This window comes from Scyliorhinus canicula, chromosome 5 (assembly GCF_902713615.1).
Source record: "Scyliorhinus canicula chromosome 5, sScyCan1.1, whole genome shotgun sequence".
Classification (NCBI taxonomy): Eukaryota; Metazoa; Chordata; class Chondrichthyes; order Carcharhiniformes; family Scyliorhinidae; genus Scyliorhinus; species Scyliorhinus canicula.
This window is the reverse complement of record NC_052150.1, coordinates 119,241,992-119,268,450: the sequence shown is the minus strand read 5'-3', so window position 1 is coordinate 119,268,450 and position 26,459 is coordinate 119,241,992. Positions and strand designations below refer to the sequence as shown.

The window sequence follows — 26,459 nt, the reverse complement described above, 5'->3', positions numbered from 1 at the left end:
TACGAGCATTCAGGTAAAGTACCTTAATGCTAACTGTCTTATCATTACAGATATTGGAAGTCCTAAGATGTCCAAAGTTATCCTTCCTTTTTGTTGAATTCCTAGTCTGCATCAAGCTTAAATCCACCTGCCTACATGTTATCCTCCTGCGTATCTTGCCATTTAACTCCATGCTCCCTGTCGCTTTCACTTTCCCTTCCCCCCCAACTCAGAAGTTTAAAGTCCTACTGACCACCCTATTTATCCTCTTTGCTAGAACACTGGTTCCAGATCGGTTCAGGTGGAGACCGTCCCAACGGTACAGATCCCCCCGGTTCCAAAACTGATGCCAATGTCCCATGAAGTGGAATCCCTCTTTCCCACACCAATCCCTTAGCCACGTGTTTACTTCCCTAATTTTCTTGTCCCTATGCCAATTGGCACGTGGCTCGGGCAGTAATTCGGAGATTATGACCCTTGAGGACCTGTATTTCAATTTTCTTCCTAGTGCTTGATAGTCCCCGAACAGGTCCTCCACCCTAGCTTTACCTATGTTGTTAGTCCCAACGTGGACCACAACAACTGGATCCTCCCCCTCCCGCTCCAATATCCTTTCAAGCCGGTCAGAGATGTCCCGCACCCTGGCACCGGGCAGGCAACACACCATGCGAGACTCCCGATCCGGCTTGCATAGGATACTATCTGTCCCCCTAATTATAGAATCCCCTATAACAACTACTTGTCTTTTACTCCCCCCTCTTGAATGGCCTTCTGCACCATGGTACCGTGGTCAGCTGGCTCATCCTGTCCAGAGCCCTTTTCCTCATCCATACAGGGAGCAAGAGTCTCATACCTGTTGGACAAGGTCAAGGGCTGAGGCTCCTGCACTCCTGAACTCAGGTTCCCCCTGCCTGCCTCACTAACAGTCACACTCTGAAATCCCTGATCACTTACTGAATGTGAATTACTTAATCTCCCAGGTGTGACTGCCTCCTGAAACAAAGTGTCCAGGTAACTCTCCCACTCCCGGATGTGCCGCAGTGTTTGAAGCTCAGATTCCAGATCATCAACTCTGAGCCGGAGTTCTTCCAGCAACCAACACTTGCTGCAGATGTGGTCATTGCCATTCACAAGGGGGACAGCCAGCTCCCACATCATACAGCTACAGCACATCACCTGCCCAGCCATCTCTGATTAGTTAATTAATTTATTACTTTGTATAAGACTATGTTCTTTTAATACCCGCCCTGTGCCAGCTTAGGAACCCACCGTCTATTCTACCTGGAATGAACCTGTGATTGTTCCGTATCGGGGTCCAGACTGAAGCCCTTGCCTCCCCCCTGTGCCACCTCCACTGCCCCCAAATCCTCAATGTCGCCGCCGCCACCGGGCTCGTGGTATACCACACGGGGTCTTGGTTGCCCACACAAATCCCGTAATAATCCTATTTACCCGCGTGAAAGAGGACTTGGGATGAGAATGGGAAGGCACTGGAAGACAAACAAGAACCTGGGGAGGATCGTCATCTTTACAGACTGCACCCTGCCCGCCAGGGAAAGCAGCAGCATGTTCCAACTCTTAAAGTCCTCCTCCATCTGATCCACCAGCCATGCTAAATTGAGCTTGTGCAGGGCACCCAACTCTTAGCCACCTGAATGCCAAGCTCCTTTCCACCATCTTTTTTTTTAAAATAATTTTTATTGAAAGAGTTTTTCCATACAGACATTTACCCCTACTAATTTTTAAATTATTTACAACACAATCCCTCTAGGCAAATGTCCCTCCCTCGCCCGCCCTCTCGCGCGCACCAGTCCTCCTCCCCCCCCCCCCCCCCCCCCCCCCCCCCCCCCCCCCCCCCCCCCCCCCCCCCCCCCCCCCCCCCCCCAGGCAACCTTAACAAACAAGGCAGCCTACAGTTTCAGACATGAGCAGCGAGCAGACTTGCCCGCGTTACAGTCGTGCATGTCCCCCCACGACCCTTGCTGCCCCCCCCCTCCCCCCCCCCTCCCCCCCTCCCCCCCCCCCCCCCCCCGGGTTGCTGCTGCCACGACCCCGAACGTCTATCTCTGATCTAAAAAGTCAAGGAAAGGTTGCCACCGCCTGGCGAATCCCTGTACCGACCCTCTCAGGGCAAATTTGATCCTTTCTAGCTGAATATAGCTAGCCATATCGTTAATCCAAGTTTCAACGCTTGGAGGCCTCGCGTCCTTCCATTGAATTAATATCCTTCGTCGAGCCACTAGGGACGCAAAGGCCAGTATTCCGGCCTCCCTAGCCTCCTGTACCCCCGGTTCTACCCCGACCCCAAAGATCGCAAGCCCCCATCCTGGTTTGACCCTGGACCCCACCACCTTCGACACCGTCCTTGCCACCCCCTTCCAGAACCCTTCCAGCACCGGACATGCCCAGAACATATGCACATGGTTCGCTGGGCTTCCCCGACATCTGACACACCTGTCCTCACCCCCAAAGAACCGGCTCATCCTTGTCCCCGTCATGTGAGCTCTATGCAGCACCTTAAATTGAATGAGGCTCAGTCTCGCACACGAGGAGGAAGAGTTGACCTTCTCCAGTGCATCCGCCCACGTCCCGTCTTCTATCTGCTCTCCCAGCTCCCCTTCCCACTTGGCTTTCAGCTCCTCCCCCGATGCTGCTTCCGCCTCCTGCATTATCTTGTAGATGTCTGATATCTTCCCCCCTCCGACCCAGACCCCCGAGAGCACCCTATCACTCGCCCCCTTACTGGGGAGCAGGGGAAACCCCTCCACCTGCCGCCTAGCAAATGCCTTCACTTGTAAATATCTGAACATGTTTCCCGGGGGGAGCTCAAACTTCTCCTCCAGCCCTCCCAGGCTCGCAAACCTCCCCTCTATAAACAGGTCCTTCAGCTGCCGTATGCCCACCCTGTACCAGCTCTGAAATCCCCCGTCGATGTTCCCCGGGATGAATCTATGGTTCCCTCTTATTGGCGCCGCCAACAGACCTCCCATTTCCCCCCTATGTCGCCTCCACTGCCCCCATATCTTGAGGGTGGCCGCCACCACCGGGCTCGTGGTGTACCTCGTGGGGGGGAGCGGCCATGGTGCCGTTACTAGGGCCCCCAGGCTTGTGTTGCCACAGGACGCCCTCTCCATTCGTTTCCAAGCTGCCCCCTCCCCTTCCATCATCCACTTGCGCACCATTGACACATTTGCCGCCCAGTAGTACCCCGAGAGATTGGGCAGTGCCAGCCCTCCACTGTCCCTACTCCGCTCCAAAAAGACCCTCCTCACCCTTGGGGTGCCATGCGCTCCTTTCCACCATCTTAAGCGGTAGCTCTCCCAGTCTTCTTTTCCTGGCCCCTCGCATGCATCACAAAAAGCTCGCTTTTCCCAACATTCAGCTTATACCCCGAAAAGTCCCCAAAATCTAAGGATCTTCATGACCTCCCCCCATCCCCTCCGCAATGTACCTCCACCGGATCCGCAATGTACAGGAACAGGTCATCCGCATACATTGAAACACGATGCCCCCCCCCCCCCCCCCCCCCCCCCGCCAGCCCCCTCCAGTAGGAGCCTCCGCACATTTGTGTTCAACTGCCTGCCCTTCATAAACCCCGTCTGATCCTCATTAATCACTCCCGGGACACGATCCTACAGCTTGGCATCCACATTAAGGAGCAAAATGGGCCTATAGGAGCCACATTGCAACAGGTCCTTATCTCGCTTGAGGATAAGCGAGATCAGAGCCTTCGATGTCGTCGGGGGAAGGGTTCCCTTTTCCTTAGCCTCATTAAAAGCTCTGAACAGTAGCGGACCAAGCAGCTCTTAGAATTTCCTGTAAAACCCTACAGAATACCCATCCGGTCCATGCCCGCCTGCATACCCTCAAACCCCTTAACCAATTCCTCCACCTCATTCGGGGCCCCCAATCCCTCTACCCGCCCCTCCTCCACCTGTGGGAACCTCAGTTGGTCCAGGAATTGCTTCATTCCCCCCCTCCCCCCCCCCGCCTCTGGGGGTTCTGACTTGTACAATTTGCCATAAAAGTCCTTGAAGACCTCGTTGATCCTTGCCGAGCTCAGCACCGTGTTACCTAATCCCTAATTCCCCCAATCTCCCTGACCGTCTCTCTCTTCCGCAGCTGATCTGTCAGCATCCTACTTGCCTTCTCCCCATACTCGTACACTGCTCCTTGTACCTTCCTCAACTGAGCCTCAGCCTTCCCCGTGTTAAAGTCCCCCCCCCCCCGCCATTACCAAACTGCATGACTCCAAATCCGGAATCCTACTCAACATCCGCTTCATGAACCCTGCATCGTCCCAGTTCAGAGTATACATATTCACTAGCACCACCCGGGCCCCCTGCAACCTGCCACTCACCATAACATATCTATCTCCTTTATACGCCACAATACCAGCAGCCTCAAATGCCACCCACTTGCTGACCAAAATTGCGACCCCCCTGGTCTTCACATCCAGCCCTGAGTGGAAAACCTGCCCCACCCATCCCTTCCGCGGCCTGGTTTGATCCGCGACCTTCAGATGCGTTTCTTTTTTTAAAAAATAATTTTTATTCAAATTTTCACAAAATATCAATAACAAAAAATATCAAGAAAAGAAAGAACAAAACCACCCCCCCCCCCCCCCCCCCACATGTATATAAAAAATAAATTAACGCCTGTTAATAGCAATGAACAAATATACACGTCCCCTCTCGCATCCTTCCACTGAAGAAGAATCCTCCGCCGGGCTACTAGGGACGCAAAGGCCAGAATACCGGCCTCTTTTGCCTCCTGCACTCCCAACTCCTCTGCAACTTCACATATTGCGAGCCCCCAGCCCGGTTTGACCCTGGATCCTACCACCCTCGACACTGTCCTTGCTACGCCCTTCCAAAATTCCCCCAGCGCTGGGCATGCCCAGAACATATGGGCATGGTTTGCTGGGCTTCCTAAGCACCTAATACACCTGTCCACGTTCCCAAAAAACCGGCTCATCCTTGTCCCGGTCATGTGAGCCCTATGCAGCACCTTAAACTGTATGAGGCTAAGCCTCGCACAAGAAGAGGAGGAGTTCACCCTTCTTGGGGTGTCCGCCCACGTCCCCTCCTCAATCTCCTCACCCAGCTCCTCCTCCCATTTACCCTTCAGCTCCTCCACCGAGGCCTCGTCTACCTCCTACCTCACTTGGTACGTTGCCGAGATCCTCCCCTCTGCAACCCACACCCCTGAGAGCACCCTGTCCTGGACCCCACGCAGCGTCAACAGAGACAGAGGGAACTCCACCACCTGCCACCTGACAAATGCCCTTACCTGCATGTACTTCAAGGTGTTCCCCGAGGGGAGCCCGAAGTTCCCTTCCAGCTCACCCAGGCTCGCAAACTTTCCGTCTACGAACAGGTCCCTCAACCTCCTAACACCTGCCCTGTGCCAACTCAGGAACGCGCCATCAATTCTCCCCGGGACAAACCGGTGGTTCCCCAGTATCGGGGACCCCATCGAGGCCCACACCTCCCCCTTGTGCCGTCTCTATTGCCCCCAAATTTTGAGGGTAGCCGCCACCACGGGGCTCGTGGTATACCTCGTTGGAGAGAGGGAGCGGCAGCAGCGCCGTTACCAGCGCCTCCAGGCCCGTGCCCACACAGGAAGCCATCTCCATCCTCTTCCATGCTGCCCCTTCCCCGTCCATCACCCACTTACGCACCATCGCTACGTTGGCAGCTCAATAATACCCACAGAGGTTGGGCAGCGCCAGCCCCCCCCCCCCCCCCCCCATCCCCCCCCATCCCTGCCTCGCTCCAGGAACACCCTTCTCACCCTCGGGGTCCCGTGCGCCCACACAAACCCCGTAATGCTCCTGTTAACCCGCCTGATAAAGGCCTTCGGGATAAGGATGGGGAGGCACTGGAACAGGAACAGAAATCTCGGGAGCACCGTCATCTTGACTGATTGCACCCTCCCCGCCACAGACTCTTAAACTCCTCCATTTGCTCCACCAGCCTCGTGAGGTTAAGCTTATGCAAGGCCCCCCAGCTCCTGGCCACCTGGACCCCAAGTACCTGAAGCTCCTCTCCCCCCTTTTTAGTGGGAGCCTACCAATCTCCCCCTCCAGGTCCCCCGGGTGTACAACGAACAGCTCGCTCTTCCCCAAGTTGAGCTTGTACACTGAGAAATCCCCAAATTCCCTGAGAATCCTCATCACCTCCGGCATTCCTCCCACCGGGTCCACCACATACAACAATAGGTCATCCGCATAGAGCGACACTCTGTGTTCCTCCCCACCTCGCACCAGCCCCCTCCAGTTCCTCGACTCCCTCAGCGCCATGGCATGGGGTTCAATTGCCAGCGCAAAAAGCAGGGGGGACAAGGGACACCCCTGCCTCGTTCCTCGGTATAACAGAAAATACTCCGACCTCCTCCTATTTGTGGCCACGCTCGCCATCGGGGCCTCATATAACAGCCTCACCCACCTGACAAACCCCTCCCCAAACCCGAACCTCTCTAACACCTCCCACAAGTACCACCACTCAACCCTATCAAAGGCCTTCTCCACGTCCAACGCCACCACTATCTCCGCCTCCCCTTCTACCGCCGGCATCATTATAACATTCAAGAGCCTCCGTATGTTAGTGTTCAGCTGCCTCCCTTTCACGAACCCCGTTTGATCCTCGTGGATAACCTGTGGCACACAGTCCTCTATCCTTGTGGCTAAGATCTTCGCCAACCGCTTGGCGTCTACATTTAAGACTGAGATCGGCCTGTATGACCCACACTGTAGGGGATCCTTGTCCTGCTTAAGGATCAAGGAAATCAGCGCCCGAGACATTGTTGGAGGCAGAGCCCCCCCTTCCCTTACCTCGTTGAAGGTCCTAACCAACAGGGGGCCCAACAGGTCTGCATACATTATATAGAATTCGACCGGGAATCAATCCGGCCCCGGCGCCTTCCCCGACTGCATGCTCCCTATTCCTTTGACCAGCTCAACCGGCGCCCCCAGTCTCTCCACCTGTCCCTCCTCCACCCTCGGGAATCTCAACCGATCCAAGAAGCGCCCCATCCCCCCCTCCTCTGCTGGGGGTTCGGACCGATACAGTTCCTCATAAGACCCCATTAATGCCTACCCCCTTCGCACCATATTCCCTCCCCTATCCTTAACTCCACCAATCTCCATGGCCGCATCCCGCTTACGGAGCTGGTGCGCCAGCATCCTACTCGCCTTCTCCCCATATTCATACACCGCTCCCTGTGCCTTCCTTCACTGAGCTTCCGCCTTTCTGGTGGTCAACAAGTCGAACTCAGCCTGGAGACTACGCCGCTCCCTCAGCAATCCCTCCTCCGGAGCCTCCGCGTATCTCCTGTCCACCCTCACCATCTCCCCCACTAGTCTCTCCCTCTCTCTCTGCTCTCTCTTCTCCCTGTGGGCTCGAATGGAGATCAACTCCCCCCTAACCACCGCCTTCAGCGCCCCCCAGACCGTCCCCAGCCGGACCTCCCCATTGTCATTGGCCTCCAGGTACCTCTCAATACATCCTCGAACCCACCCGCCCACCTCCTCGTCCGCCAGCAGCCCCACCTCCAAGCGCCAAAGCGGGCGCTGGTCCCTCTCCTCCCCCAGCTCGAGGTCCACCCAGTGCGGGGCGTGGTCAGAAATGGCTATCGCCGAATACTCAGCATCCTCCACCCTCTCAATCCGCGCCCTACTCATAATGAAAAAATCAATCCGGGAATAGGCCTTGTGCACATGGGAGAAGTATGAAAATTCCCTGGCCCTCAGCCTCGCAAACCTCCATGGATCCACCCCTCCCATCTGGTCCATAAACCCCCTCAACACCTTAGCTGCCGCTGGCCTCCTCCCCGTCCTGGATCTGGATCGATCCAGTGCCGGGTCCAGCACCGTGTTAAAATAACCGGTTTTACTCAAAGTAAAAGTGCCGGTCCTTGTAGGTGACCCACAAACGCGCCGGCTGTAGCATGCCGAGGATCACTCCCTTCCTGTGCAGGACCGCCTTTGTCCGATTGTACCCGGCCCTCTTCTTTGCCACCTCCGCACTCCAATCCTGGTCGATCCACACCACTGCATTCTCCCACCTGCTGCTCCGCTCCTTCTTGGCCCACCTGAGCACACATTCCCGGTCAGCAAACCGGTGGAACCGCACCAGCACCGCCCGTAGCGGCTCATTCGGCTTGGGTCTTCTTGCCAATATTCGATGGGCCCCCTCCAGCTCCAGGGGCCCCTGAAAGGACCCAGCTCCCATCAGCGAATTTAACATGATGGCCACATAGGCCCCCATGTCTGACCCCTCCAGCATTTCCGGAAGGCCCAGGATCCGCAGATTTTTCCGCCTCGACCGGTTCTCCATCTCCTCGAACCTCTACTGCCATTTTTTATGGAGCGCCTCGTGCATCTCCACCTTCACCGCGAGGCCTAAGGTCTCGTCCTCTCTTTCGGAGACCTTTTGTTGGATCTCTCGGATCGCCACCCACTGAGCCGTCTGGGTCTCCCGCAGCTTGTCAATTGAAACCTTCAACAGCTCCAGCAGCTCCGCTTTAAGCTCCCTGAAGCAGCGCTGGAGAGTCTCCTGCGCCCACTGCCTCCTGGTCTCCGCCCGCCGCCATCTTGTGCTTCTTCCCTCGCTTCTGCTTTGGCGCTGCAACCACTTTCTTACTCGCCCCACTCCTGGTCCAGGCAATATATTGCCAGGGAAATGTTGCTGGCTCCTTCCCACGTCGGGAAACGTCGTAAAAGTACCACTGGGGGCCCTAAAAAGGGCCCAAAAATCCGTTCCTGGCGGGAGCTGCCGAACGTGCGACTTAGCTCCGCATAGCCGCAACCGGAAGTTCCCCTTCAGATGCGTTTCTTGTAGCATGGCTACGTCTGCCTTTAGCCCCTTAAGTGCTAAAACACACAGGCCCTCATGACCGGCCCATTTAGGCCTCTCACCTTCCACGTGATCAGCCTGGTCGAGGGGCTACTTAACCCTCCCCACCCCCCTGCCGACTAGCCATCTTTTTTAGGCCAGCCACGTGCCCGCGCCTCCCGCACACACCAGCCCCCCCAACGGAGGCTCCCTGTCCCGACTCTCCCCTTTAACATCGATTCTCCTTCAGTCAGCAAAGCAGCATCCCAGCACCCCCCCCCCCCCCAGTCAAGCATCCGCTTAACGCCCCTACTCCCCCCATTGCACTCCCGTAAGTCAGCTGACTCATGCTGACCCCGGCCGCTCCCGCCTCCACCTCCAATCCCACTGTTGGCTCCCCTTACGAGTCCCCAACCCCCCCCCCCCCCCACCTAAGTGGGGTAAAGAGAGTGTCCCCCCCCTACACCCCATGTGAACAGAGAAGGAAAAACAAAACAAAGTATCATACACTCAAACCCCCAGCTTCGGGTGCTACCCCCACCATTTAGCGGATAAACTGCTCTCCCTGTCTGGGCCGACCCCACCCCCTGTGACGCAGCTCTTCCCAACTTCGACCTCGCCCAAAGCCTCGAGGGCCCAGGGCAAAGGGGCAACAAAAACACAAGAAAACACAGGGAGAACCCCAACATAACACCGCCTCCCCACCACCACCCCACTAGCAACCCCCACAACATACTGCAGTCCATTAACTCGAGTCCAGCTTCTCATTCTTGATAAAAGTCCACGCCTCATCTGGCGTATCTAAATAGTGGTGCCAGTCCTGATATGTAACCCACAGCCTCGCCGGTTGTAACAGCCCGAACTTCACCCCCTTGCTGTGGAGGACCGCCTTGGCCCGGCTGAATCCCGCACGCTTCTTGGCCAGCTCTGCACTCCAGCCCTGATAGATACGGATCTCGGTGTTCTTCCACCTGCTGCTACGCTCCTTCTTCGCCCATCGCAGGACCCACTCCTTGTCGGTGAAGCGGTGGAATTTTACCACGATAGCTCTCACCGGCTCGTTCGCCCTAGACCTCCTGGCCAGGACTCTGTGCGCCCCATCCAGCTCCAGGGCCCACGGGAAAGCCCCCACACTCATCAGCGTACCCAGCATCGTGGTCACATACGCCCCAGCATCCGACCCCTCCACGCCTTCAGGGAGACCCAGAATTCACAGGTTCTGCCTCCTTGACCTATTCCCCAGGTCTTCCAGCTTCTCCTGCCATTTTTTGTTTAGCGCCTCGTGCGCCTCCACTCTAACCGCCAGGCCCAGAATCTCATCCTCGTTATCAGAAGCCTTCTGCTGCACCTCCTTAATCGCTGTCCCCTGCATCCTCTAGGTCTCCACCAACCTTTCAATCCACGCCTTCATAGGGGCCAACATCTCCGCCTTTACCTCCGCAAACAGCTTCTCAAAAACTCCTGTACGCTTCACCCGATGAGTGTGTCAATGTATTTACATTGTGTGTTTCTGTATGCCCTATGTTTTTTTCATGTATGGAATGATCTCTCTGGACTGTACGCAGAACAATCTTTTCACTGTACCTTGGTACACGTGACAATAAACAAATCCAATCCATGTCTTGAATGGGCAAAGAGTAAGGGCATTGACTGAACTCCTCCATTCTAACATTCAGTTTCCTCCCGTTCAGTTATTGCAATTATACAATCATGGAACCTGTGGAGTTGGTGGTGATCCTACTAGCTGTGTGGCAGGAAAGATAGAGGCAGGGGCAGCACAACTGAGGAGGAAGGATGACAGGGTCTGCTGAGCTGCCGGAGGCTGCACCACGCAGGGATGTTGCTTGGAGGTGACAATACCAGTCAAGAGTCTATTGATGACGGATGAATTACCTGTAGTTGACTGAGAACCAGTGCAGTGAGAGAACTGAGGAATGGTCAACCACCTTTGCCAGGTTATGCAGATGTTTGCACCACATGGGCTGGGAGGTCACCCACTGCCTGCAGCTCTGAAGGTGACAGATGCCCTGAACCTATATGCTAATGGCTCCCTTCAGGGCTGCACAAGTGACCTCTGCAGCATCTCCCAGTCCCCCGCACATAAGTGCATCAGGGAGGTGACTAATACACTCTTCGCATGGGTGCATAACTACATTAGCTTTCACCTGGACCAGGCTAGTCAAGACGCCAGAGCTATGTGGTTCACACACATTACTGGACTCCCCCGGGGTAATTGACTGCACACACTACGCTTCCATGGTGCCACGGTGGCTCATTACCTTAATGTCCATATCGTCTGCAACAATGCCAAGTGCATCCTGGCAGGTGTGTGCCCGGTTCCCAGGGAATGTCCATGACAGCTACATCCGTGACCACACTCCGATCGCAGTGGTCTATGCGGGAGAGTGGCAACAACAGTGTTGGCTTCTCAGGGACAAGGTACTCCTCCGGACATGGCTGATGGTGCCTGTATAAAGGCCAAAGAGTGCAACTGAGACTTATTACAATGTGGCTCATGCTGAAGTTCGCATGTTAGTGGAGCAGACGATCGGCCTCCTCAAGATGTGGTTCCGGTGCCTGAACCGGTCAGGGGAGCCCTCCAGTGTAGCCCCCAGAGGGTGCATTGTAGTGGTGTGCTGCGTACTCCATAACCTGGTGCTGCTACGGAACAAGTAGCTGGCAGAGAAAGACATGGAAGACCACAACATCTCCTCAGATGATGAAGATGTCGAAGAGGGTGCCGAGGGACAACCCTAGAGGAGGCAGGGCTGTGGACAATGACCAGGGCCGGATAGGGATCTCGGGACTCCTTGATAGCTTCTTGCTTCGGGGGTACCCTGGACTAGGCGCTGGGGTGGGGGGGGTCGTGTGGTATCAGTGGGATGTTAGCCAGATATTGCTCCTTTATTTGGCAGGGTGCGGTGCCCAAGGACCATACACTGCAGAAGGATGATGATGACTTGCAGTGGGAACAGAGCATTATTCCTCAAATATCTGCTGATGAGGGTCTGCACCACTGGTGCAAGTTGAACAGCTCTCTTGAGGCTTCAGCCATTAGCTTCATCATCCTGAAATCAGGGTTTTACAAATTAATGGCTTGGGTGTTGATTTAGGAGTGGGAGGGGTGATGTAGATCCTTGTTACCAGGATTACACCAGCATCACTGTGTCGTGACAGTATGAAGGAAGCTCAACCATTCAATAGACATCCTAGCAAATAGGAGATGGAGGAGGCGCTATCGGAGGGCATTCAGTCACGTGGAGAAAGGACATTTGTGCAGCAATGAAATGAAATCAAGGAGGCATCAGGAGGGTGCATAAAGTGATATTTACCAAATTATACGGCCTGAAAGTTGCCACCCAGGTTGAGAGGGTTGTTAAGAAGGCATACAGTGTGTTAGCTTTTATTGGTAGAGGGTTTGAGTTTCGGAGCCATGAGGTCATGTTGCAGCTGTCCAAAACTCTGGTGCGGCCGCATTTGGAGTATTGCGTGCAATTCTGGTCGCCACATTATAGGAAGGATGTGGAAACATTGGAAAGGGTGCAGAGGAGATTTACCAGAATGTTGCCTGGTATGGGGGGGGAAGATCTTATGAGGGAAGGCTGAGGGACTTGAGGCTATTTTCGTCAGCGAGAAGAAGGTTAAGAGGTGACTTAATAGAGGTATACAAGATGATCAGAGGATTAGATAGGGTGGACAGTGAGAGCCTTTTTCCTCGGATGGTGATGTCTAGCACGAGGGGACATAGCTTTAAATTGAGGGGAGATAGTTATAAGACAGATGTCAGAGGTAGGTTCTTTACTCAAGAGAGTAGTAAAGGCGTGGAATGCCCTGCCTGCAACAGTAGTGGACTCGCCAAAACTAAGGGCATTCAAATGGTCATTGGATAGACATATGGACGATAAGGGAATAGTGTAGATGGGCTTTAGAGTGGTTTCACAGGTCGACTCAACATCGAGGGCCGAAGGGCCTGTACTGCACTGTTATGTTCTATGTACATCAGTGCTTACTATCTTATAGCGCCCAACATCACCCGTTTCCAGGCTTAACTGGCCTAATCCTACCACCACGTCTAGGTATTTCCCTAGGATCCACTGCTGAGGTACAAGTGGTCTGCCTGCTACACCCTGTTACCTGAGATGACTTTGGCTGATTTTCTCTGGAGGCCTGGGACCTTGAAGATTCTGACCTGCTTTCAAGCAGAAAGGGTGCTGGAGTGCCACCCTCCTTGGTGTGTGGGGCTGGAAGTGCATCAGTCACAGGGAGGGGGGTGGCAGATGGTCTCGACACCTCAGTGTCTCCTGGGGAAGCCCCTGAGCGATGCACCAGACAACCTTCCTCCCTCTGGGTGCCGAGGGATCTCTGGGGGTCCTCACTTGATAGAGGGAAGCTGGAGTGAGATCAAGAAGCCCTGCGGTCTTCTGCCGCTTGCACCCGTGGAAGCCCACAAATGCCTGCACCATGCATTTCATGCCCTACATACTAACAAGGCCCACTGAGGTGAGATACCTGTGCTGGTGAAAAGTGTGACATCTCTTCCATGCTGAGTTCTGATATCTCTTCCTCAGAACAAATGTGCAGTGGGTCTGGCCCAGGAATGTGTGGCAAGGCCAGAGGCTTGGTATACAAATATATGGCAGGGGGTGCCTTGGAAAGTAAAGGTGAATGGGAGCTGGAGCCTGTGGAAGTGAAAGTGCAATGGGGCCATGACACGGGGCTGGAAAGATACAACCATGCTGGGGTCCCGGGAAGTGAATGTGTCGCAGAGCTGGAGCCTGGATACGTGAAATTATGGTGTGCTGGGATCCGGGAAAGCGAACGTGCACCAAGAGCAATAGGGGCGGAGTGAGAAATTTCAGCTGTGTTTGAGAGAGTGTGTGGGTGAGAGAGAGAGAGGGGGAGTGTGTGAGAAAGAGAGGGTGGGGGAGGGTTGAAGTGTGTGAGAGAGAGGGAGTGTGTGAGAGAGAGGGAGTGTGTGTGAGAGAGGGAGTGTGTGTGAGAGAGAGAGAGGGAGTGTGTGAGAGAGAGAGAGTGAGTGTGTGAGAGAGAGTGAGTGTGTGAGAGAGAGGGCGTGTGTGAGAGAGAGGGAGTGTGTGAGAGAGAGGGAGTGTGTGAGAGAGAGGGAGTGTGTGAGAGAGAGGGAGTGTGTGAGAGAGAGGGAGTGTGTGAGAGAGAGGGAGTGTGTGAGAGAGAGGGAGTGTGTGAGAGAGAGGGAGTGTGTGAGAGAGAGGGAGTGTGTGAGAGAGAGGGAGTGTGTGAGAGAGAGGGAGTGTGTGAGAGAGAGGGAGTGTGTGAGAGAGAGGGAGTGTGTGAGAGAGAGGGAGTGTGTGAGTGAGAGGGAGTGTGTGAGTGAGAGGGAGTGTGTGTGTGAGAGGGAGTGTGTGTGTGAGAGGGAGTGTGTGTGTGAGAGGGAGTGTGTGTGTGAGAGGGAGTGTGTGTGTGAGAGGGAGTGTGTGTGTGAGAGGGAGTGTGTGTGTGAGAGGGAGTGTGTGTGTGAGAGGGAGTGTGTGTGTGAGAGGGAGTGTGTGTGTGAGAGGGAGTGTGTGTGTGAGAGGGAGTGTGTGTGTGAGAGGGAGTGTGTGTGTGAGAGGGAGTGTGTGTGTGAGAGGGAGTGTGTGTGTGAGAGGGAGTGTGTGTGTGAGAGGGAGTGTGTGTGTGAGAGGGAGTGTGTGTGTGAGAGGGAGTGTGTGTGTGAGAGGGAGTGTGTGTGTGAGAGGGAGTGTGTGTGTGAGAGGGAGTGTGTGTGTGAGAGGGAGTGTGTGTGAGAGAGGGAGTGTGTGTGTGAGAGGGAGTGTGTGTGTGAGAGGGAGTGTGTGTGTGAGAGGGAGTGTGTGTGTGAGAGGGAGTGTGTGTGTGAGAGGGAGTGTGTGTGAGAGGGAGTGTGTGTGTGAGAGGGAGTGTGTGTGTGAGAGGGAGTGTGTGTGTGAGAGGGAGTGTGTGTGTGAGAGGGAGTGTGTGTGTGAGAGGGAGTGTGTGTGTGAGAGGGAGTGTGTGTGTGAGAGGGTGTGTGTGTGAGAGGGTGTGTGTGGCGTGTGTGAGAGGGAGTGTGTGTGGCGTGCGTGAGAGGGAGTGTGTGTGGCGTGCGTGAGAGGGAGTGTGTGTGGCGTGCGTGAGAGGGAGTGTGTGTGGCGTGCGTGAGAGGGAGTGTGTGTGGCGTGCGTGAGAGGGAGTGTGTGTGGCGTGCGTGAGAGGGAGTGTGTGTGGCGTGCGTGAGAGGGAGTGTGTGTGGCGTGCGTGAGAGGGAGTGTGTGTGGCGTGCGTGAGAGGGAGTGTGTGGCTTGCGTGAGAGGGAGGGGGGCGTGCGTGAGAGGGAGGGCGGCGTGCGTGAGGGGGGAAGTGTGTGTGAGAGGGGGGTGTGTGTGTGAGGGGGGGGGACGTGTGTGAGGGGGGTGTGTGTGAGAGGGGGGGGAAGTGTGTGTGAGGGGGGGGGCGTGTGTGAGAGGGAGTGTGTGTGTGAGAGGGAGTGTGTGTGTGAGAGGGAGTGTGTGTGTGAGAGGGAGTGTGTGTGTGAGAGGGAGTGTGTGTGTGAGAGGGAGTGTGTGTGTGAGAGGGAGTGTGTGTGTGAGAGGGAGTGTGTGTGTGAGAGGGAGTGTGTGTGTGAGAGGGAGTGTGTGTGTGAGAGGGAGTGTGTGTGTGAGAGGGAGTGTGTGTGTGAGAGGGAGTGTGTGTGTGAGAGGGAGTGTGTGTGTGAGAGGGAGTGTGTGTGTGAGAGGGAGTGTGTGTGTGAGAGGGAGTGTGTGTGTGAGAGGGAGTGTGTGTGTGAGAGGGAGTGTGTGTGTGAGAGGGAGTGTGTGTGTGAGAGGGAGTGTGTGTGTGAGAGGGAGTGTGTGTGTGAGAGGGAGTGTGTGTGTGAGAGGGAGTGTGTGGCGTGTGTGAGAGGGAGTGTGTGTGGCGTGTGTGAGAGGGAGTGTGTGTGGCGTGTGTGAGAGGGAGTGTGTGGCGTGTGTGAGAGGGAGTGTGTGTGGCGTGTGTGAGAGGGAGTGTGTGTGGCGTGTGTGAGAGGGAGTGTGTGTGGCGTGTGTGAGAGGGAGTGTGTGGCGTGTGTGAGAGGGAGTGTGTGTGGCGTGTGTGAGAGGGAGTGTGTGTGGCGTGTGTGAGAGGGAGTGTGTGTGGCGTGTGTGAGAGGGAGTGTGTGTGGCGTGTGTGAGAGGGAGTGTGTGTGGCGTGTGTGAGAGGGAGTGTGTGAGAGGGAGTGTGTGTGTGAGAGGGAGTGCGTGTGTGAGAGGGAGTGCGTGTGTGAGAGGGAGTGTGTGTGTGAGAGGGAGTGCGTGTGTGAGAGGGAGTGTGTGTGTGAGAGGGAGTGTGTGTGTGAGAGGGAGTGTGTGTGTGAGAGGGAGTGTGTGTGTGAGAGGGAGTGTGTGTGTGAGAGGGAGTGTGTGTGTGAGAGGGAGTGTGTGTGTGAGAGGGAGTGTGTGTGTGAGAGGGAGTGTGTGTGTGAGAGGGAGTGTGTGTGTGAGAGGGAGTGTGTGTGTGAGAGGGAGTGTGTGTGTGAGAGGGAGTGTGTGTGTGAGAGGGAGTGTGTGTGTGAGAGGGAGTGTGTGTGTGAGAGGGAGTGTGTGTGTGAGAGGGAGTGTGTGTGTGAGAGGGAGTGTGTGTGTGAGAGGGAGTGTGTGTGTGAGAGGGAGTGTGTGTGTGAGAGGGAGTGTGTGGCGTGTGTGAGAGGGAGTGTGTGTGGCGTGTGTGAGAGGGAGTGTGTGTGGCGTGTGTGAGAGGGAGTGTGTGGCGTGTGTGAGAGGGAGTGTGTGTGGCGTGTGTGAGAGGGAGTGTGTGTGGCGTGTGTGAGAGGGAGTGTGTGTGGCGTGTGTGAGAGGGAGTGTGTGGCGTGTGTGAGAGGGAGTGTGTGTGGCGTGTGTGAGAGGGAGTGTGGCGTGTGTGAGAGGGAGTGTGTGTGGCGTGTGTGAGAGGGAGTGTGTGTGGCGTGTGTGAGAGGGAGTGTGTGTGGCGTGTGTGAGAGGGAGTGTGTGAGAGGGAGTGTGTGTGTGAGAGGGAGTGCGTGTGTGAGAGGGAGTGCGTGTGTGAGAGGGAGTGTGTGTGTGAGAGGGAGTGTGTGTGTGAGAGGGAGTGTGTGTGTGAGAGGGAGTGTGTGTGTGAGAGGGAGTGTGTGTGTGAGAGGGAGTGTGTGTGTGAGAGGGAGTGTGTGTGTGAGAGGGAGTGTGTGTGTGAGAGGGAGTGTGTGTGTGAGAGGGAGTGTGTGTGTGAGAGGGAGTGTGTGTGTGAGAGGGAGTGTGTGTGTGAGAGGGAGTGTGTGTGTGAGAGGGAGTGTGTGTGTGAGAGGGAGTGTGTGTGTGAGAGGGAGTGTGTGTGTGAGAGGGAGTGTGTGTGTGAGAGGGAGTGTGTGTGTGAGAGGGAGTGTGTGTGTGAGAGGGAGTGTGTGGCGTGTGTGAGAGGGAGTGTGTGTGGCGTGTGTGAGAGGGAGTGTGTGTGGCGTGTGTGAGAGGGAGTGTGTGTGGCGTGTGTGAGAGGGAGTGTGTGGCGTGTGTGAGAGGGAGTGTGTGTGGCGTGTGTGAGAGGGAGTGTGTGTGGCGTGTGTGAGAGGGAGTGTGTGTGGCGTGTGTGAGAGGGAGTGTGTGGCGTGTGTGAGAGGGAGTGTGTGTGGCGTGTGTGAGAGGGAGTGTGGCGTGTGTGAGAGGGAGTGTGTGTGGCGTGTGTGAGAGGGAGTGTGTGTGGCGTGTGTGAGAGGGAGTGTGTGTGGCGTGTGTGAGAGGGAGTGTGTGAGAGGGAGTGTGTGTGTGAGAGGGAGTGCGTGTGTGAGAGGGAGTGCGTGTGTGAGAGGGAGTGCGTGTGTGAGAGGGAGTGCGTGTGTGAGAGGGAGTGCGTGTGTGAGAGGGAGTGCGTGTGTGAGAGGGAGTGCGTGTGTGAGAGGGAGTGTGTGTGGCGTGTGTGAGAGGGAGTGTGTGTGGCGTGTGTGAGAGGGAGTGTGTGGCGTGTGTGAGAGGGAGTGTGTGGCGTGTGTGAGAGGGAGTGTGTGTGGCGTGTGTGAGAGGGAGTGTGTGTGGCGTGTGTGAGAGGGAGTGTGTGTGGCGTGTGTGAGAGGGAGTGTGTGTGGCGTGTGTGAGAGGGAGTGTGTGTGGCGTGTGTGAGAGGGAGTGTGTGTGGCGTGTGTGAGAGGGAGTGTGTGTGGCATGTGTGAGAGGGAGTGCGTGTGTGAGAGGGAGTCCGTGTGTGAGAGGGAGTCCGTGTGTGAGAGGGAGTGCGTGTGTGAGAGGGAGTGCGTGTGTGAGAGGGAGTGTGTGTGGCGTGTGTGAGAGGGAGGGGGGCGTGTGTGTGAGAGGGAGGTGTGTGTGTGAGAGGGGGGGGAAGTGTGTGAGGGGGGTGTGTGTGTGAGAGGGGGGGGGAAGTGTGTGTGAGGGGGGAAGTGTGTGTGAGAGAGGAGGGGGAGGTGTGTGTGAGAGAGGGGGAGGTGTGTGTGAGAGAAAGGGGGAAGTGTGTGTGGAGGGGAGTGTGTGTGTGTGAGAGAGGGGGAAGTGTGTGAGAGAGGGGGAAGGTGTGTGTGAGAGGGGGGGGAAGTGTGTGTGTGAGAGAGGGGGAAGTGTGTGAGAGGAGGGAAGTGTGTGTGTGTGGTAAACCACTGTTGTATTTTACTGTTGTGTTGTTACATGCCTGGGCTTGTCCCTGCTGGCTCCGAACTACTGTAGTATATAATAGGTGTATTGTGGTAAACTGCCACTGTATTATATGTAATGTGGTAAACCACTACCTGTTGGCTCCGCCTCCCCTCGGGCTCGGTATGAAGGTGGCTGGGATCCGAGGCCAGGAGGCTTTCTGTTTAGTTTATTAAAGCTTCAGTTACGTTCACCACTCGTCGTGTGTTCATTGATGGCATATCAATTTAATAAACTAAACTACTAAGATGAATTCTTCACTCAAGCCTGACCGTCTGGAGCTGGACCCACAGGCAGCCAATGAAAATGAAATGAAAATCGCTTATTGTCAAGAGTAGGCTTCAATGAAGTTACTGTGAAAAACCCCTGGTCGCCACATTCTGGCGCCTGTTCGGGGAGGCTGTTATGGGAATCGAACCGTGCTGCTGGCCTGCCTTGGTCTGCTTTCAAAGCCAGCGATTTAGCCCAGTGTGCTAAACAGCCCCAACTTGTTGCCACTGCAACATTCGAGCACTGGCTAAGCTGCTTCGAAGCGTACCTCGGATCCTCCACCGAAGACTTCACCGACCTCCAAAAGAAGCAGATCCCCAACGCATGGGTGAGCCCGCAAGTCTGTCTTCTCATCGGGGATGCCCCTTCGTACACAGAGGCGATAATGCTGCCGAAGGGACAATATGTGAAGTCTGTAAATGAGGTGTATGCTAGGCACCTTCTTGCCACGAGATGACAACGCCCTGGGGAATCACTAGCAGAATTCCTACGTGCTTTGCGGGTACTCAGCCAGAACTGTGATTGCCAGGCGGTAGCGGCTACCAACACGCGGAGCTGTTGATCAGTGACGCTTATGTCGCGGGCATGAAATCGAGCTACATCCGCCAGCGATTGCTAGAAGGGGATACACTCGGCCTCCCAGAGACAGTGCAGCTCTGAAACCCGCTGGAGTTGGCCTTCCAGAACATGGAGGCTTACACCTCCGACCGCACGGCTCCCTCGTGGACCTCATGGGCGCCGCCACCATCCGACCCGAGTGCGGCGCAAGCCTGTGCCGCGCAACAGCCCGCCAATGCCGGAAGCCCGAAGTACTACTTTTGCGGCCAGGGAAATCATCCTAGACAACGCTGCCCTGCACGGAATGCGACTTGCAACGGGTGTGGGAGGAAGGGCCACTTTGCGAAAGCCTGCCAGGCCCGATCTCTCCCTAAAACTTCTAGGCCCAGCAGCGCCGCCTGCTGCCTGTCGGGACCGCCCCCAGCTGCCGCGCCACCCGTCATGTGATCCGGAAGCCAGTGAGATTTTCTGGGTCATGGGAAAAATTGGGAGGGAGCAACACCTTACCGTATCTGGGTGTATGAAGCTGCCTGTGCTCCCGGAGTCGAAAAGGCAGGCCGTCTCGTGTCCGTTGATCCGGACGGTCATCGTAGATTTTGTGAGGTGATGAGGCCGGGTTTGGTGGAGCGTGATGGAGGCGATCTTCGGAAGGTGATGGGTAGGCCGGTCGGAGGTAGCGGTGGCAATTCACCAGCCGTTTTTGGCGCGGGAGCCGTGAGTTTCACTCAGTGCTGCTGCTAGCCCCTCACCGGTCCTGGAATCGGTGAGGGGTGGGCGCCGATTTTTTGGTCGTTAAACGCCTGCAAATTCTCCGTTCAAGACAGCACTTAGCCGCTAAAACGGAGAATCCAGCCCAACATCTGTAATGTAGGAAAGTACCACGCATTTAATCCTGGAGCTTGCAAAGCTGCCTAAAGAATTATACTGCAGCACTACGAGTCAAGTATGATACTTTTTATAACTACTTGTGTGAGCAATGGTTAGTTTACATTTGAACTACTCCCTGCAAGAACGTTCCAGGTGAAAACATTGTTTATAGAAAGAAAACATAAATTGTATGAACTCAATTTCTGCTGATAATCTATGGTTTAACTATATTATAGTTACATGCTTTTTCTTTGTTACTTTCTGAAAGATCCTTGATGACGGGCAGTCACCAAAACACAATCAGTGGAAGACGCGTGCAGTTTTAGATTGGAGCACCCATCAGGTTTCTCATTGGCTCATGGGATTGAACATGGAGCAATATATTCCACAATTTACTGCCAAAAGCATTGATGGAGAACATTTGCTGCAACTGGATGGAAGCAAACTCAAGGTAAAAAAATGTTTTAAAATACTTTATTATTTAATAGCTCAGCTTACATTAAAATATATCCACAATTCAACCATTAGAAATGGTATGCTACATCTTAGCAATTCCTGGCATAAAGTCCACAGCCCAATCTGTCTCAGAAAGGTAGCCCAGAAATGGGTACAGAAGTGAAGAAGAGAATTATCAAAATATGGATTCAGTAATGTGTGTTGTATTTTTTGATACTGCACACACAAATGTCATAAAAAATATTTCAACTAGTTATAAATAGATGCTGACAGAAATTGAATGCACCATGGACCATGACAATGAGAAGTTACTCATACATAATTAATATGGTAGGTTAAATCTTGGCTTTGCATGCCATTGTCAGATTTTATTTTCTAAATTCTTATGTCCCATTTGTAGTGGCAACTGTTTAGTAAACTTTGGTGCCTGTAATTTCATTCTGATTTATGATTGATTGATATTTATTGTCACATGTACCGAAGTACGGTGAAAAGGAATTTTCTGTGGCCAAAAGAACGTACACCGTATCCTCTTGCCAGTAGTACTGTTGTAACATCTCTGTTGCGCATTTTGCATGGCTAGACTGTTACGAGCACGTAAAATTGCATGGATGGAATTCCTCCAGGTTCCCACCAGACTTGGCACAGACATTGGGGCAGGCAGGGCCTTGGAGGGGAATCCCACACCGGTCCCTGTTAAGTCCCTTAAATGGCCTCCCTCTCCACCTGCCAGCCTACCCCTCGACACTGGGATCATCCCACCCTCCAGAGCATCCTTAACCCACTCACCAGAGCATCCTTTACGCATACACCCTTGACACTTGCCTGAAGAGCAATATCAGGACAGGCTCAGGCACGGTGCTGCAATGCCTCTTCCGGCCTCTGTAGCGCTATGCCTGGAGGAGCTGGAGCTGTCAGGCTGATAACTCTCCAAGGCGGGACTTCTATCCAAAGGTGGAGAGAAATCCTGCCTGCTGCCGAGCAACACTCAATTAATGGTAAAATGACAGTGGGCCTGTCAGAGCTGGCGGGGCTTTACTGCAACTCTCAGGATGGCAGGCCCCTGCGCTCACCAACCTGAAAATTCAGGCTGATGTCCTTAGTCTGTACTCCAGAGAAACACCTACATTCCTAACAATTCTAATTCTCTTCCTGGTATTTTTCTAAATTACTATAAATGATCTAAAAACAAAAGAAAGAGCAGGCAAGGGCACAATAGGCTAACTAGCCTCCTTCAATGGTGGATCTTTCTATAATATGACATGAAAGTAGCAACAGTGGTACAAATGGCTCCACCCTGCCCCCTCGGTCTTGTAAGAAAGACTTCAGCCTCCCTTCTATCAATCACTGCTCTCTCCAGTCCCTGTCACAATCACCAATCTGTGTCCCAACTTCCTACTGCTTTTCTCTCGATTCTTTTCTCCACCATTCTGTAGCCTGACAGCTGGGAGTCACCCAGGAGGATCCCTAGCTGCAGCCTTGCCTCCGATCTGTCCATTTGGCAGCTGGCCATCTGATCACTTTAGCCAGCTGCTGGGTGGGAAGCAGAATTTTAAAATAAATTCTACCATTCAGTTTGGAAGGACCTCCATGTCCTCCCAGCTGGGTTCTTTGACCACTTCAATCTCATCTGCTCCTCCCCCATCCACATTGGAGCGTATGTCTCTTGTGTACAAAGCCAAGAATCCCATTTGCTTTATTTTAAACAGTGTTATTGACTGGACTTGCCCACTTCAAAGATTTCATAGAATTTAAAGTGCAGAAGGAGGTCATTCGGCCCATCGAGTCTAGACCGGCCCCTGAAAGAGCACCCTACCTAAGCCCACACTTCCACCCTATCGCCATAACCCAGCAACCACACATAACTTTTTTGGATACTAAGGGTAATTTAGTATAGCCAATCCACCTAACCTGCACATCTTTGGACTGTGGGAAGAAACCGGAGCACCTGGATGAAACACACCCAGACATGGGGAGAACGTGCAGACTCCACACAGACAGTGACCCAAGCCGGATATCGAACCCAGGTCCCTGGCATGGTGGAGCAACAATGCTAACCACTGTGCTACAGTGCCACCCTCCATTGTGCTACCGTGCTACCCTGCCATAGACGCCGTGGGTTTGCGTTGTAAATGGAGGCAAAGACTCCACGAGAGACCAGGCTGAAAGGGTACAACTCACTTTATTCCACACGTCACAATTAACACTCCTCTCCACTCCCTGCAGGGTCTCCTTCCCCAAACTGCTTCCAGGTTGGGTTTTGTATTCTGTGGGAACTCCTCCAATTGGGAGGAAGCTCCACCGCCTAGTCACCTGAGTAGCTCATACTCTGAGGGGTAGGAGGGGAAGCGCATGCTATACAAGCATTGTCCTTGTAGGGGTTCATAAGAATTTACATATATGACCCCCCTGTTCCTGCACTCCCTTTAAAATTGGACAATTTAGTTTATATTGCTTCTTCTCAATTTTACTTCCAAATGTATCACATCACACTTTCTTACATTAAATTTCATCTGCCACAAAAAAATGTTCACTGGCTATGAAGCATGGGCAGCAATATAACTCAGTACATCAACTTGTTTTCTCTCAACAGATGCTCTTGGATCCATGTATATGTATATATGTATATGCATATATCGCTTATTGTCACGAGTAGGCTTCAAATGAAGTCACTGTGAAAAGCCCCTAGTCGCCACATTCCGGCGCCTGATCGGGGAGGCTGTTTGAATCCATTGAATGCGTCCAGCATTTTCTATTATTTCAGAATTCCATATACGCAGTATTTTGCTTTGGATTTGTGAGATTACTGAACTCTCTACAGAATCCAATGCAAACAGCCCTAATGATGGAAATGAGTTGATCCTCCAAGCCAACTTTAATACTGAGTCAGGGAGATCCACTATGCAATAGGGCACTGTTAATCAGACGGTGAATTACTGATGGAACATAGGGAAGTACATCTGTCACTATAGACTGGGATTCTTCCAACTCCGCTGCAAATAACACTACAAATCAAGTGTGCAAATATGTAGACAGTGTTATGACACCCTGGGCTAGTGCATGGTCGATTCCAGACCCACAGACCCCGGAATCCCAACACCAGTGAATTAACTAATAATTTGTATAACGTTTCTGAGACATTAGACCCTTGATTGCTCCAATGACTTCAGGCACCAGATGTGTAAGTGAAACATAACAAAAATAGATATGAGACAGCAATAATTATGATAAAATAATTGCCAGCGTATCTATTACTCCCCTCTTTTACCATCCCACTCTCTACCCAAACACACACAAGGCAGACACACACACAGGGGGAGGCGTATAAATAATAGAAATTAAAATATGAAATGAAAGATGAATGCCCTTGTTTGCAATGTCAAAGTTGTTTTTGCAGCAGGCAATCCTCCCAGGATTGAAACCACCGGTTGGATTGCTAACGAGGATCTTCTGGCAGTAGCATTCAGTCAGAACTCTCAGCTGTAGGGTTTCCTCTGGGGGAGTCACTTTCACTTTTATTACCCAGGGCCTTCCCTCAAAAGAATCCAAGAATCGCGAAGACAACACTGCAGAGGAGACGAAGCATGGGCGGCCTGGCCCTCCTGAACTTGCAATACTATCACTGGGCAGCCACAGCTGAGAGAGCGAGGGAATGGGCAAGGGAACCACACGGGTGAGGTTGGGGGAGTCCTCCTGCCGTCCGAGCCCTCGCCACGACAGCACTCCCATTCCCGTCAACAAAACACACATCCAGCCCAGTGGTGGTAGCAACACTAAGAACCTGGAACCAGATGAGACAACACTTTGGTTTAACCGAGGTGCCCACCATGGCCCCCATCTGTGGCAACCACAGTTTCCCACCAGCGATGCTACACGCCACCTTTGAGGTGGAGACGGGACAGGGAGGCACTAGTGATCAGGGACTTCTACACGGGGGACAGACTCGCGACCATAAAAGAGCTGATGGAGAGAATGCAACTACCGAAAGGACAAGAACTCCGACATTTACAAGTCAAAAACTTCTTCTGTCAGGAGATGACAAGGTACCCTAGAGCCCCGAGAGACACCATGTTGGAAGAGCTACAGGACGTGAACAGTATGGAAAAAGGGAACTGCGGGGACATATACGATGACTTCTGTAAAGGGCGTGAGCACCACTGGACAGAGCAAGACAGAGGTGGGAGGATGAACTAGGAACAGAAGTAGGGTGGAGACTCTAGACGAAGCACTAATTAGCGCCAACTCCTTATCTCCCTGTGCAAGGCTAAGCCTCATGCAGTTTAAAGTGGTGCAGAGAGCACACTTGACCAGAACTAGAATGAGCAGGTTCTTCATGGAGGTGGCGGACAAATTTGAACGGTGCCAGGGTGGCTGGACAACCACATCCTCATGTTCTGTGTATGCCCAGGCTTGTTGGGTTTTGGACAGCATTCTTCGAGGCAATGTCCAAGGTTGTGGGGGTGTAGGTGGAGCCTTGCCCGAGAATGGCAGTCTTCAGGGTTTCGGACCAACCAGAACTTAATATGGGGAAGAGGGCCGATGCCCTTGCACTTGCTTCCCTAATCGGCCGCCAGAGAATCCTGCTCGGCTGGCGATTGGCAGCACCACCCACAGCTGCAGACTGGCTGGCAGAGATGTCGGAATTTCTCCGTTTGGGGAAATTCAAATACACCATCCGAGGATCGGATGATGGCTTCCACAAAGCATGGGACAATTCATCAGCCTGTTCCTGGACCTGTTTGAAGCCAAGAATGGATAGAAACGGAGGGGGTAGGGGATGTATAGGAATCACCAGATTAAAGGTGCACTTCATCTTAAAGGCCCATTAATTGTCCATGTGCACAAAATTGAAATGGCAAAGTAGCATAAATTAAGAGAGAAAAACAAGGGTCTGACAGGGGTTAATATGAGATCCTTACAACAGTCTTAACTGGGAAAGTCATCAAAAGCTTGCCTGTGCTCTTACTGGTAAGTTTCTTAATGTAACTGGTTAAACTCAGCAACATTCCTCTTCACCCTTAAGGTTCCGGTGGCGGCCATGGAGTGAGCGATCGCACATTTGTGGCTTACGCTCAAGGTGCTGTTTTCTGGGGTTTTTTCCCTGTCCGAAGGGCGACATCTTTGATGGTAAGAAACGCAGGAGTACCTGTAGAAGGTGTTATTCCTCTCTGGGGCTGGTGGATGGATCCACAAACTAGGAATGGGGCGAGACGAAAAGGGTTGCTGGAACAGGAAAATCTTCGTGGTGTGCCATAGTATAAGATGGCGGAGGGCATGAGGGCTGTTCTGCCCACCCAGTGGTCAACGGAGCAGCTAGTGAAGTTTCAAATGAAAAGTTCAGCCAGCAGAGGAAGGAGGCCCTGGACGACCTGGCCAAAGTGGTGGAGCCGATCAAAGCAGGGATTGAGAGAGTGGAGCAGAGGCCGGGCGATCCAGAAAGTGGAGGAGGCGGTGGGGGTGCACAAGGAGCAGTTGGCCTCGTTGGTGGCCGAGGTGGGGGTGATGCAGGAGAACCATACGAGGCTGAAGGAGGAGGTAGAGGATCTGGAGAGTCACTCCAGAAGACAAAATCTGAGGATCATGGGAATGCCTGAAGATATCGAAGGCAGAAGTCAGCACGTATGCGGCCAAAATGTTGGAGCAGTTGATAGGGGATGTTGGATTGGGCCTTTGATTGGCTCTTGGAGGTCAACCAAGCGCAAAGGGCGCTCATGAGGAGGCCACAAGCGGGCGAGCCGCCAAGTGCGATGGTGGTGCGGTTGCACCGCTTTCTGAATAAGATCCTTCAGTGGGTGAAGCAGATGAGGAAGTACACCTGGGAAGAGAATGATCTGCAGGTGTATCAGGACTTGGGAGCAGAACTGGCAAAGAGGAGAGCTATGTTTAACCG

At 53.6% G+C, this 26,459-nt stretch overlaps 1 protein-coding gene across 8 annotated transcripts in view; it reads left to right on the top strand.

Moving 5' to 3' along the window:
• The window catches only part of ppp1r9a (protein phosphatase 1, regulatory subunit 9A), a 401,146-nt gene that overhangs the window by 355,046 nt on the left and 19,641 nt on the right, over window positions 1-26,459 (top strand). For all 8 annotated transcript variants that reach the window (XM_038797554.1, XM_038797547.1, XM_038797548.1 and 5 more), the window contains one exon: window positions 20,382-20,564. In XM_038797554.1, coding sequence (XP_038653482.1) covers window positions 20,382-20,564 — 183 coding nt within the window. The remainder of the gene's footprint in view (window positions 1-20,381; window positions 20,565-26,459) is intronic.